The following is a 13,491-nucleotide window of genomic DNA, read 5'->3' as shown; positions in this document are numbered from 1 at the left end:
AAGAAATATTTTACTATTTAAGTTTTTCATAGACAAATTAAAAAAGTTAATACCAAATTTATTAAAGTGAAAGTATACAAACTAAATTTTTCATTAAAAGAAATCTAAAATGTCTTCCATGGATAGCTAATGAATTTAAACTCAATTAAATACAAAGTTAAAACAATTAAATTTTGTGTAAAAAAATATTGTTAGAACTGATAAAATTAATTACTAAATTAATTTGAATCATTAATCAAATTTATTTGATCTATTTTCTGATCATTTAATTTCCAATAAGATATTTTCTCTTTTAACAAATTTTTATATGGGTTAAAAAATTGCTTAATAGAGAAGTTATGAATAAAATATTAAATTCAACTAGAACTCAGCATTAATTAATTTTCTAAAAATAAAGAATGTTAAAATTAGTAAAGTAAAATATTAGATTTTGTAATATATCATAAGAATATACTGCCATAAATCTTAATTTCAATAAAATATTTTTTAACTAAATATTTTATCCAGTGCTTATTATTTTAAGAAATTTATAAAATTTATTTTTTACACTTTTTTTAAGGATATTAAAAGAACAAGGTTAATAAAATGTAATGAATATTTATTTTATATTTATAATAGGTAAAAGTAGTTAAGTATTATTGATGTTATTTATTAATAAGAAAGTGATTATCTAATGTTATTAGTAGGATGATTGTTTTTACTTTATTTAAAAATTTTTTGAAACTTGATGGAGAATCTGCAATTTATTAACAATTTTAGAAATAATTTGTAGTAGATGCTTAGACTAATTTTTTCTGTACATAGGATTTATTTGGTAACCTAAATATATATATTCATTTAAGTATTAAGTACATAAAAGTAATAAATATATAAAGATCTTTTAAATATAAATGATGGAGAAACATATCATCCTCTTTCTTTCTTTCATTTTTTACGGAATAAATATTTGCCACATTTATCTTGTAGCTAAGCTTCTATAATAAGGATTCATAGCATGCTTTTCGTGTTATGTTGTCCTGTTTAGCATAGATAAAATTATTACTATTTCCTTGATATGTAAAGTAAATGGATTTAAAACTTCTAGTATGCTTTTCATAGTTATGGACTTCTTTTAAGTAGGATTTATTTACTACTGTTTTTCAAAGCTTGATTTTTCTTTTAACGGAATCATCTCCACAAAACTTTTTGGCAGAGTTTATCCTTTACTGCTCTTTGATATGATCTTTTTTTTTGCAATGAGGATTTTTGAAGATTATCCTATTATATCATATGAGCTAATGAATCTTGCTTACACTAACTTTGTTATTCTTGTAGTATTTACAGGGATCTTGAATTACTATGCTTTAGATGATAATTTAAAAATATGGTAGATTTTCTATTCTATTCTCTATTAAGCTGCTCACACCTTCAGTATTTCTTCATTAATGCTCCTAAATGATTCTTTTGGAGTTAATTTAGGAATTTATTACTTAGTATTTATTCTGATTAATATTCTATATTTTCGGTTTTAAAATGTAGAAAATAGTACTTTTGGAGTCTTATTTGGTGGCTTTTTGCATTTATGTATGAACAACTATTACTTTCTAAACAGAGACATAATAATTTTAGGTATTTTAAGTGTAACCATACCATTGAGCTTTTTCAACTTTTTAGCTTAATTAGGTCTTATTATAGCTTACTTTATTATTGATAGTATAAAGTAGAACTAGAATACTATTTTTAATGTCAATATAATTTTTGCATTTAGTGCTATTATCTTAGTACTTACAATTTAATGGAATTAATTTCTTAAAACGTTATTTAGAGAGAAAGTTTTTTGGATTTATAATATAAGCTAAATGGAACAATGCATCCTATTTTTAAATAAAAGACAAAAATATATCAAATAGTACTTTATTGCTAATAAGCTAACATATTAGCACGAGGTGACTGAAAAAGAGGATAAAAAATGCTTATATTACGAACTTTAAAAAGCTATTTCATTTAGTTTAAAAAATGGTATTGCTGTAACATTTTTGATATAGCGTACTCATTAATGTACCTGTAAATTAAAATTGCTAGCTATTGAAGAGGAATACATTTAGGATTAAGCTTTATAATGGATTTCAACCTAAATAGTACCAAAGGATGGCATAAGTATATTTTTAAGTAGATATAGCAATGGATTTTTATTTTCTCACGCAACATCCTCATTACTCTACCGCATGAAAAATGCAAAAATTAATTAATACAAATCAGAAATGCTTTAAATAATCAGTTATAGTAAATATATTAAGTTTCACATAACTATAAATCCATAGGTAGTTCTATATGAACTGTATGCAGCTGATTGAATGAAAGTTTCTCTTACTTATTATCAACAATCAATTAAATTAGACAAGCAAATACTATCCTTAATAATTAATAGATATTTAAAAAACATATTTATGTCAATTATATATTTCTTATTAAGCTTTATCATAAAATCAAATAATCCATCAACCCATGTATTTATAAGAGAAGTTTAAAATTTTTTTTTCAAGAAAGAAAAAATAATTTTGGTAATTTAAAATTTTAGCAATTTAAAAATTATTTTTCTAATTAATATAATTAATTTTATCAATAAAAAAAATTAAAAACAAAAACATTCAAATAAAATAATAAAAATGAATTTTAGAGATTTTATTTTTACTTTTTTTGGTTGATATTTGTTTAATTCAATATTTATTTTACAAATTTTTTAGATTATTAATTTTATATAATGAAATCTAACTAAATTTCCAAAAATTATTAATTTCTCCAAACAATAAGTAATTATTTTTTAACTAAGCAAAGTTTTATTCACTTTAGATAAATAGATAATTTACCTTATCATAGTTTTTTGAAATTTAAGCAATTAAAAAATATGTTCATTTTTTCTGATAAATATCATTAATAATTAGATAAATCAATTTTTATTTACTTTTTATTATTTAAATTCAACATATCAAAATTATTTTCATAATTTATAAATCATAGCAAATATAGATTAAAATTAAAAAGAATAATATATATATGGAGTAAAATCAAAGAGTTAGTGAAATATTAAAACTTTTAAGTGATACAAATGCCAAACGATGTTAATCTTCTAAGCAGGTTGGTTGGTTAAAATGGTTTTAAAGAAAAATAGCTTGATCAATTTTTCTATCAAAGATATTATTAAAATACGTTTAGTTTAACTACTTTTCTCAGTAAATATAATTGTGCTTTATAAAGTTTTTTACATAATTTTTTGCTATTAATTTTGTCTCTTTTAATTTTTGTATTTAAAATTTTAGATACAATTTTCTCTATTTAAAATAACTGTATTGGGATCAGTAAGCATTAATATAACTTTTGTGTTGAGTAATACATGTAAATCATAAAAAATAAACATATGAATAAAACATAATTAAATTATTATTCTTTCCTTCCTTCCTTCCAATTTTTATCTATACTCAATTTATTTATGAATTTCTTTTATTAAATGTGAGTAATAATAAATAAGATTAAATTATCAATAAATTTGGCTGATTTTCAAACTGAAAACTGAAAAGATTTCGTAGAAGTAGAATTAGAGCTTGTATCATAAACTTTAAACAACAACACAAGGTATTAATAAATATTTTTAATAATAAAATATTTATTCTAATTTCCTAGATTAAACCTACTATTTATTTAAATTTAAAAAAAGGCTATTTTCTCTTATTAAAGTATGTAAAGTAAGTCATGATTCAGCACTCTTATTAACATTGACAATCTCCAAAATTTAATTAATATATCTCCTGATCAGCATATTTTAATATAGTTAATTGCCTAATTAATAATAAGATTATTTAGAAAAAAATTTGATAAAGCAAACAATATTAAAAAAATTAATTTTCATATCTGCACTAATAACTTAGTTTAGAAAGCATAGACAAAAGATTTAGATAGATATACATAGATACATAGATATTAAGATGAATAACAATAATAATTATTAGTAATTACCTCCTGATGTAGGCTAGCCTCCTTTAATGTACCCACCATAACCCCCATAAATGTATCCTCCACCCCCTGCCGAATAAAATAATCCTCCAAATTTTTAAAACTATCCTCCTCCATAAAGTTATCCTCCTCCTCCACCATAGAATTATCCTCCTCCTCCACAATAGAATTATCCTCCTCCCCCACCATAGAATTATCCTCCTCCACCATAGGATTATCCTCCACCACCACCTTAAAACTATTCTCAACCCCCCTAAATGATTTAGCCTTAATAATAAGGATATATTCCTCCTTCTACTACAGCTTTTAACTAATAGCAATAGCAAATGTAAGGAATTTATCCTAGATCAGCTAATAATTAAATTGGTCCTAGCATAATTTAATGTCCATAATGCAATTAAGTTACAACTACAGTTGTAAATAGTTAACCAGGTAGTGGTACTTATTGCTGCGCTTGCTTACTATTTTGTACCTTCACAATTTGCTGCTTTATTCCTTTTTGCAACGATGACTGTTAAGATAAAATACATCATTGCGCTCACTGTGGTGCATTAGTTGGAAGACATGAGTATAAACCATGCTGATTGATATCTCTACCTATCATATGATATATAAAATATTCAAAACTGTTTATAAAAATAGTCAATATAATTTATCAATAATAAAAAATATTTAGATTTTTGTATAGTAAATTAATTTTTTAAAATTTTGTAAAAAAAAGCCATATCTCTAATATTTTAATCTAAATTCAATGTTTTTCATCAAATTAAAACGAAGCCAAAATGATTTAATATCTTTATTTGATGATAATTTGTTTAATCAAAAGTAAAAATTAAGACTTTTGATATACTCTTATTTTTATTTAGTTATTGATTAGATTTTCAGCAGAAATTTTTTATAAGCAGGATATTTAATATGTAAATTTTTTTTTTCAAAGTCTTAAATTTAAAATCACTTAAAAAGGTATAATAGTTCTAAGATTTGATATTAAAAATCGATGAATTATTCTTTAGATTTAATTTTAGCAGATAAAATTAAATGATAAAAAAATACCATTAAATTAAAAGAAACAATTTAATTAATAGATTATTGATTAAGAGGACAAATTTATAAATTAACTAATGTTAAATTAATTTAGAAAAGTAAAAATATATTCTAACTTATTTTTTAAATGATAAAGGTTAAAATTTTTTTAATTGCTATTATAAATAAAATAAATTTATTAATTTTTTACTAGAAACTACTTTCCAACAATTAATAATAGTGAGGAATTTTAATAGAAAAAAAAGTAAAATGTTTTTATTTAAAATTTTATTAATAATTTCTTTTGTTTGTTAGTTGATTTGAAAAATATATATTATATCTAAAATTATTAAAAAAATTGTTAGCCTTGCAATTAGTAGGTACATAATAATTTTTATATCTTATAAATTCTAATAATTTTATTAGTTATGAAGATTATATTCAAATTAATGATACATAAATCTCTTCTCTCTCAATTTTGAAATTTTATTTAAGTCTAGATATTCCTATCTATTTATATACTTGTAGAATCTAAATTATTAGTTTATTTCTATTGATAAGTTGATATATTTCTTACTCTTTTCTAGATATGTATCTTCAAATTGACCTTAAGATGAACTTTTCTTTTCATAATTTATTTTTTAAAAACATCAATGAAGTTATTAAAAGATTTAAGTTGGTACAATCAGTGGTTTACATAAATTATTATTTTTGAAAAAAAAATATTAAAAAAAATTTTTTTAAAATATTGAATTCTAATAAAAAAACAATATAAAAGTTGACTGATTGATATATAAGTTACTTACATAATTAATTTTCAATTAAATTTGATGTATTACTTTATGTAAACTATCTTTATTTTATTATAATAAAATAGTTCAATCAACTTAGAAGAATGTACATCCTCTGCATGCATTTTAGTTTTGTGACAAAACAATTAGGGCGTTATCAGAAGTATCAGATATTGATGCTGTTGATTATACTGTCATGTAATAATTTGAACCCATCAATTTTAAATATTAGAATCCTTATCCTATTTCATCTATTTCAAATAAAGTCAAAGAATCTAATGCGCAATTCTTCAAGACTAAAGGTTAACCATCTTAAGCAACACTTACTCCTAAGCAGTAATTATAATTACTTGTCTAAATTTAGTAGATATTTTGGTTATTGGTAGGTCTAGTTACTGTATACATTTATTAGTTACTGGTTGTTGAATTATTAGTTAATTAGAAAACTTTTAAAGTGTTTTGATCAAATGAAACGAATTTTCCACTCTTTGTATTCATAATTTTGCTTTATCCTACATATGGATCAGAGGATTAATTCACATAACCTGAGCATGAATTTAAAGCAGTTGAGAATTGTAATCTATCATAGCAGTATTAACCAATGTAATTTTACATAGCATTGACAACATATGCCATAGTTGTGGAATTTAAAGGAATATCTGCGTTATTCTAATATTGAGAGATGAATGTGTAGATAGGAGTGAGTTCTGTTTTAATTGGCATAGGAGTGTCAAGTGTTTGAGTAGCCCATTAAGCAGCATCAAGATTAGCATTTGGAGTAGCACCCAGTGAATAAGAAGACCAACTCTTTAACGATTATTGGAAACTATTGAGTTATTGTTAAGCATAACTGGTAGATACTTTACCTTTAACTCCATAAAGTGAAGCTCCAACTGATGCATCAAAACCAAGTGAAGACTATTATTAGACAGATGAAGAACTCATTTTGAATTGATAGCCGAAGAGAGAACCAAGTCTGACAGATGTAGCTACGTGAGTTCCCCATGAATCAAAGAAATCATAATAGTATTCTTTCTCGTTAGTGTAATTTGAGTAAGAATATAATTATTGAATTTTATCTACTAGCTAAAGAGAGAGCAAAGGTAGAGAGTTGATATCATTGTAAAAACTGAGATCAAAAGCAGTACAAGTAGCGTGTGATTGAATACATTGAGTGTCCTTTTGGGAAAGAGTATCTTTCATCTATTTGAAGTCAGCGCTGGCCGAAAATGAGGCAGAAAATACACTTCCTTTTCCACTAACTTTTGCAGATAAGCTATTTTAGTAATCAGTTAGGGTAGAGACTTACTTTGAAGAAAAAGTAATCAAACAGCTCTTTTCAATATTTACTCTGACTCCATCTGGAATGAAGTAGGCTCTATCAGGACTAGCTGCATCCCAAAGGTTATCTTGATAAAGTAAATCAACTGCAGGGACATTTCTGAAACCAGGATCTATTCCGCTAGTACTTAAAGGGTTACCTTAGAAGATATTATATCCTTATCCTAGATAGGAAACATTAGGGATATATTTGATCTAACCTGGAGAGATACTTTGCTTCCAAGATATGGTTTAATCAGATTACTAGGCACAAATTATTTGAAGTACCAAAAGTAAACAAATTGTAAATTTTGTTTTGAAAATGTTCATTTTTTAATTAGTTTTAGATTTTTGATTTGTATTTTTATGTTTTTGTTTATTAAATTTTAGTTATTGTTTAAAACTTGCTTTTAATTAAAAGTAGAAGGCTAATTCATTTATGCTAATTAATACAAATAGATATAAGTCTGAAACTGAAATTTATGAGCTTATATTTTGTCGATCAAATCTTACATTATTAATTTAATTTCGTAAAGGGGTGAGGTATTTTTTTATTATTAATATTTTTTTAAATAATTAATAGAGTAGATTAATTTATAAATATAAAAAGTTATTTACAAAATATTTTTGAACAATTAAAAAAATTATTCAAATAAAAATTATTTTAATTCATTTTTAATTTTCGTTTGAAAATTTTATGTTTTTTAGACTTCTTGATAATGTTATAAAACATAATACTGCGAGATGTCTATTTTTATGCTTATATAAATTAATAAGAATATTAAGCATATAAAAAATATGTCGGATTGTAAAAATTGATTTTTGATTGAATGTAGAATGTATTTTAATTACTTTTAATATCGATTTTGATATTGAGTAGGTATGTATATTTTTACTTAGTGTCTAAATTAATTCGCACAAAAAACTGTTAATCATGTAAGAAAAATATGTTGGATTGTAAAATTTAATTTCTTCTTGAATGCTTTTTTTGGAATTAATTTTAATTACTTTCGATATTGAAAAATGTCTATTTTTGCTTATCATCAAAATTAATTAGTATAAAAAGTTAGCTATGTAAGAAATATGTGTTGAAATGTAAAATTTAATTTTCATTTGAATGCTAAAATTTGGACCAATTATTAAATCAAACTCCTCAAAGTTATAAATTTTGATAATGTGATTTGTCTATTTTACTTAATATCAAAATTAATTAGCTTGAACAGTGAATCATGTAAGAAAAATATGTTAAATTGTAAATTAAAGATATTTTGTCTATTTTTTCTTAGTTAAATATCAACTTTTTAACTTTGTAAGATTTTATAAAATTTTAATCAAAACAAAAAACTCAATTAAACCAATCAAATTAAATGAAACTCTAAAAAATTAAAAGTATCTTACTTCTACTCTTGATTGCCTCTTGCATAAACTGCGATGATTTAAGAGGAACCCTTTAATGGAATGATAGCGTTGACACTAGCTCAATTAAATATATTCCAAACGTGCAATATCTTGGATAAGGATACAATATCTTCACTTCAAACCCTCACTCATCTTAAGGTCTTGATCCTGGCTATTAAAATGTTGCAGCTATCAATTTAACATATGCCAATAATTTATGGTAAAATGTTAATCCTGAAAGAAATTACTTTGTTCCAAATGGTGTTATGCTATCTTAACAAAAAAGCTGCACAATGTCTTTCTCTGCAAAATAGGTTACTTCTATGATTGACTATACAAGCAGTTTAGAAGCATCAGTTTCTATCAGAGGAACCTTTTTTGGAGGTAGATTTAGAGCCAGTGTAGATTATTAGAATATGCAAAATGATATGGCTAGTGGCACTTATCAATATATTGTCTCCAATTCAAGATGTTCAGTCTTCTAATTAGATTTAATTGATTCTCCTACTTATCACCCTCAATTTTCCAACGATATCTTGCTTAATTTACAATAATTAGCTTTAAATCAAAATAATGCAAATAATACAGAAGCAAATGCTTATTACGATTTCTTTGATAACTGGGGCACCCATGTAGTTACTTCAGTTGATCTTGGCTCTCTTTTCGGTTACAAATTCAAGATGCTTAAGACTGATGTTCAAAGTATGCAAAATCAAGGTATTGATGTTTCAGCAAGTGCAACATTATTCAATGTGAGAGGTAGAACTAATACTCAGTTAGAATAGAATAGCTTGAATTCTTTTAGTTAATCTATTTAAAGCTGGACTTCATACTCAATTGGAGCTACTCCTGATTTAAACAACGATCCTGCAAATTGGGCTACTTAAACTCTCACAAAACCTATGCCAATTAAGAGTTCAATTACTCCTTATCACGAAGCTCTAAAAATCTTCACATAAGGCGGTAATAACATTTTATCAAGCACTCAAATATTACAACTTTACTCTAAACTAAGAATGTATGCTAACTCATATTGCTAAAATAGATTATTAGCAAATGGTTAAGTCGATTATTGCAAGGGTAATACTTAGGATAATTATAATCTTAGTTAATTAGCTTAAACAGTTACTTATTATGATGTTTCTCTATTAGATATCACAAGAACTTAAATATCAGCTTATTACTAGAATTAAACTACATTCAACACCTAACTCTAGCTTTCTCCTATTGAGAGTACTATTGGATACAGATTCTTCTTTAAGTACAATAACCAAATTTTAAATGGCGTAACTACTTACTATGTTAGCATAGTTGCTACTACTGGTAATAGTTTTTGTTTGGTAGGAAATCCAACTTTAGGAGAACCAGCAACAATCAGCAGTTGCCCTTTAAACGATAACGCTACTTTCTAGTACGTGGCATATGATGATAACATATTTAGCTTGAGATTTAAGAGTGATCCTACTAAATGTTTAGGGTTCGATAGCTAAGGAATACTGAGAACAATGGTAACTGATTCATGTTTCGAATGCTAGGTTATAGAGCTAATTTAAAACACTTAATTAAAAGCTAAAAATTGATTATGAATTATAATTTGTATTTCATTTATAGATTACATGTTTTTAGTATCAATTTAGCTTGGTCATATTATATATTAATCATAAATTTCTATAATATTTAATGTTTCTGATTTAAATTTTAAATATTTCACTTTTATATTAATATTCTCTTACATAATAGATAAATAATATTAATTAAATATAATTGGATTATCATTTTTATCTGATAAATTACATTATTTTAATTTTATAAAATAATAATATGAATCCTTACATTATAGCAAATAATAATGTAATTCCTTATTTACTATGAATTTATATATAATATTAAATAATGTAAATCCTTGTATTTTTCTATAAAATTATAATAAAATTAGAAAGAGCATTTTTTGATTAATTTTCGAATAGGTTATATTATATTAATTAATATGTTCAATAATTCCTATATTAACTCCGTTGAAATTTCTTCAGTATATTTTTCTTATAAAATGTAAAAATTATTTCTAGTTTAAATTTGCATATAAATTAGAGTTTTAATTGAAATGAAAACCAAAATAGATATATTTTAAAATAAATTAATAAATATTTCATAGAAAGCGAAGCTAAAACTAAAAAAAAATCATTAAATTTATGCTAATATTAATATATTATATTTAATCCAATTTATGTTAATTAATTATTATGTTAAATACTTAAAATAAGAGTTGGCTTGATTATAAGAATTTATTTTGTTATTTTATTTAAAACCTAGATTAGCGATAAAATTTATTATGGATAATAATGAGATATGCTATGTCTTTATGATTAATTTAGTAAAAAGATAAAAATGTTTCAGTTTCAAAAATAAAGTATATTAATATATTGTTTTAAGTAAATTTAAATCAATTATATTTCACAAGAAATATAATTTATTGCTTGATTGTAAGAAATTTTTGGGTAATTGTAAATAATATTCTGGCGTTGATTAAAAGATCTTTCTTTCTATTCTAATAATCAATTAATATCTTAAATGCGTTATAAAAAACTATCTTGAAACAAAAAAAATTTTATAAGTTGCCATTTAAAATTATGCCCAACTAATATTGTACCGCATTTAAACATCACATCAGTAAAGATAATGCAATTCAATTTTACAACTTTTTAGCGTCATTTTTATTTTAGAAATACATTTAATTATATAAATTAATTACAAATATTATTAAATATGAAAAGTAGATATATTTATTTGTGTTATTTTAATTAATTAAAAACAATAAAATTCTTTTTTCTTTTTCTATTTATTGTGCTTGCTTTTTTTGTTCTTTCTTTGTTAATTTATTTAGCTGATCCTTTTATTTTCAAATTTTTTACTTTTATTATTAATTAATTAATCTTATTATTTCATCTTTTTTCTTCATTTTTTCCTTCGAATTAACTATTTTATGATATATTTTTTCTTCAATATTTAAAAAGTGGTAATTAAATTGGTGACGAAGGTGCATCAGGCTTAGGTTCTGGTTTAGCAAATTGCATTAATCTCTCAAATTTGACACTTAACCTTGTGTAAAAACAGTTTATTTGTTTTGGATTGTGATATTTTTAATTATAAAAACTAATTAAAAACAAGAAAGCTCTTTTTTCTTTTTGTTTTTATTGTGCTTGCTTTTTTTTGTTCTTTCTTTGTTAATTTAATTAGCTCATCCTTTTATTTTCAAATTTTTTACTTTTATTATTAATTAATTAATCTTATTATTTCATATTTTTTCTTCATTTTTTCCTTCGAATTAACTATTTTATGATATATTTTTTCTTCAATATTTAAAAAGAATAAATTAAATTGGTGGAATGGGTGCATCAGGCTTAGGTTCTGGTTTAGCAAATTGCATTAATCTCTCAAATTTGACACTTAACCTTGTGTAAAAACAGTTTATTTGTTTTGGATTGTGATATTTTTAATTATAAAAACTAATTAAAAACAAGAAAGCTCTTTTTTCTTTTTATTTTTATTGCGCTTGCTTTTTTTTGTTCTTTCTTTGTTAATTTATTTAGCTCATCCTTTTATTTTCAAATTTTTTACTTTTATTATTAATTAATTAATCTTATTATTTCATCTTTTTTCTTCATTTTTTCCTTCGAATTAACTATTTTATGATATATTTTTTCTTCAATATTTAAAAAGTGGTAATTAAATTGGTGACGAAGGTGCATCAGGCTTAGGTTCTGGTTTAGCAAATTGCATTAATCTCTCAAATTTGACACTTAACCTTGTGTAAAAACAGTTTATTTGTTTTGGATTGTGATATTTTTAATTATAAAAACTAATTAAAAACAAGAAAGCTCTTTTTTCTTTTTGTTTTTATTGTGCTTGCTTTTTTTTGTTCTTTCTTTGTTAATTTAATTAGCTCATCCTTTTATTTTCAAATTTTTTACTTTTATTATTAATTAATTAATCTTATTATTTCATATTTTTTCTTCATTTTTTCCTTCGAATTAACTATTTTATGATATATTTTTTCTTCAATATTTAAAAAGAATAAATTAAATTGGTGGAATGGGTGCATCAGGCTTAGGTTCTGGTTTAGCAAATTGCATTAATCTCTCAAATTTGACACTTAACCTTGTGTAAAAACAGTTTATTTGTTTTGGATTGTGATATTTTTAATTATAAAAACTAATTAAAAACAAGAAAGCTCTTTTTTCTTTTTATTTTTATTGCGCTTGTTTTTTTTTGTTCTTTCTTTGTTAATTTAATTAGCTCATCCTTTTATTTTCAAATTTTTTACTTTTACTATTAATTAATTAATCTTATTATTTCATCTTTTTTCTTCATTTTTTCCTTCGAATTAACTATTTTATGATATATTTTTTCTTCAATATTTAAAAAGTGGTAATTAAATTGGTGACGAAGGTGCATCAGGCTTAGGTTCTGGTTTAGCAAATTGCATTAATCTCTCAAATTTGACACTTAACCTTGTGTAAAAACAGTTTATTTGTTTTGGATTGTGATATTTTTAATTATAAAAACTAATTAAAAACAAGAAAGCTCTTTTTTCTTTTTGTTTTTATTGTGCTTGCTTTTTTTTGTTCTTTCTTTGTTAATTTAATTAGCTCATCCTTTTATTTTCAAATTTTTTACTTTTATTATTAATTAATTAATCTTATTATTTCATCTTTTTTCTTCATTTTTTCCTTCGAATTAACTATTTTATGATATATTTTTTTCAATATTTAAAAAGTTATAATTATATTGGTGCAATGGGTGCATCAGGCTTAGGTTCTGGTTTAGCAAATTGCATTAATCTCTCAAATTTGACACTTAACCTTTAGTAAAAACAGTTTATTTGTTTTGGATTGTGATATTTTTAATTATAAAAACTAATTAAAAACAAGAAAGCTCTTTTTTCTTTTTATTTTTATTGCGCTTGCTTTTTTTT

General features: G+C 23.2%; 5 protein-coding genes across 5 annotated transcripts; 3 read left to right on the top strand and 2 right to left on the bottom strand. All coding sequences in view use genetic code 6, as the record gives it.

The window, feature by feature from the left end:
• Nucleotides 1-1,399: 1,399 nt before the first annotated feature.
• On the bottom strand, nt 1,400-1,852 carry TTHERM_001068041 (transmembrane protein, putative; the record flags this gene model as incomplete). Its single annotated transcript, XM_012799234.1, has 1 exon — nt 1,400-1,852. One exon carries the CDS (start codon nt 1,850-1,852, stop codon nt 1,400-1,402), a length of 453 nt encoding a protein of 150 aa, XP_012654688.1.
• Nucleotides 1,853-3,851: 1,999 nt separating this feature from the next.
• TTHERM_01068040 (LITAF-like zinc ribbon domain protein) lies at nt 3,852-4,571 on the top strand (the record flags this gene model as incomplete). The annotated part of the gene is made up of 1 exon (XM_001030564.2): nt 3,852-4,571. The coding sequence occupies exon 1, from the start codon at nt 3,960-3,962 to the stop codon at nt 4,569-4,571; it is 612 nt and encodes a 203-aa protein (XP_001030564.1). The 5' UTR covers nt 3,852-3,959.
• Nucleotides 4,572-5,888: 1,317 nt separating this feature from the next.
• TTHERM_01068030 (MAC/perforin domain protein) lies at nt 5,889-7,451 on the bottom strand (the record flags this gene model as incomplete). The annotated part of the gene is made up of 1 exon (XM_001030563.1): nt 5,889-7,451. One exon carries the CDS (start codon nt 7,449-7,451, stop codon nt 5,889-5,891), a length of 1,563 nt encoding a protein of 520 aa, XP_001030563.1.
• A 1,037-nt stretch (nt 7,452-8,488) lies between these two features.
• On the top strand, nt 8,489-10,099 carry TTHERM_01068020 (MAC/perforin domain protein; the record flags this gene model as incomplete). The annotated part of the gene is made up of 1 exon (XM_001030562.1): nt 8,489-10,099. One exon carries the CDS (start codon nt 8,489-8,491, stop codon nt 10,097-10,099), a length of 1,611 nt encoding a protein of 536 aa, XP_001030562.1.
• A 1,803-nt stretch (nt 10,100-11,902) lies between these two features.
• TTHERM_001068019 (hypothetical protein) lies at nt 11,903-13,414 on the top strand (the record flags this gene model as incomplete). The annotated part of the gene is made up of 5 exons (XM_012799233.1): nt 11,903-11,973; nt 12,237-12,326; nt 12,590-12,679; nt 12,943-13,032; nt 13,294-13,414. 5 exons carry the CDS (start codon nt 11,903-11,905, stop codon nt 13,412-13,414), a joined length of 462 nt encoding a protein of 153 aa, XP_012654687.1.
• Nucleotides 13,415-13,491: the final 77 nt, after the last annotated feature.

Source organism: Tetrahymena thermophila (assembly GCF_000189635.1).
Source record: "Tetrahymena thermophila SB210 genomic scaffold scf_8254489, whole genome shotgun sequence".
Classification (NCBI taxonomy): domain Eukaryota; phylum Ciliophora; class Oligohymenophorea; order Hymenostomatida; family Tetrahymenidae; genus Tetrahymena; species Tetrahymena thermophila.
Note: the sequence above shows the minus strand (reverse complement) of the source record. Positions and strands in the feature narration are given on the sequence as shown.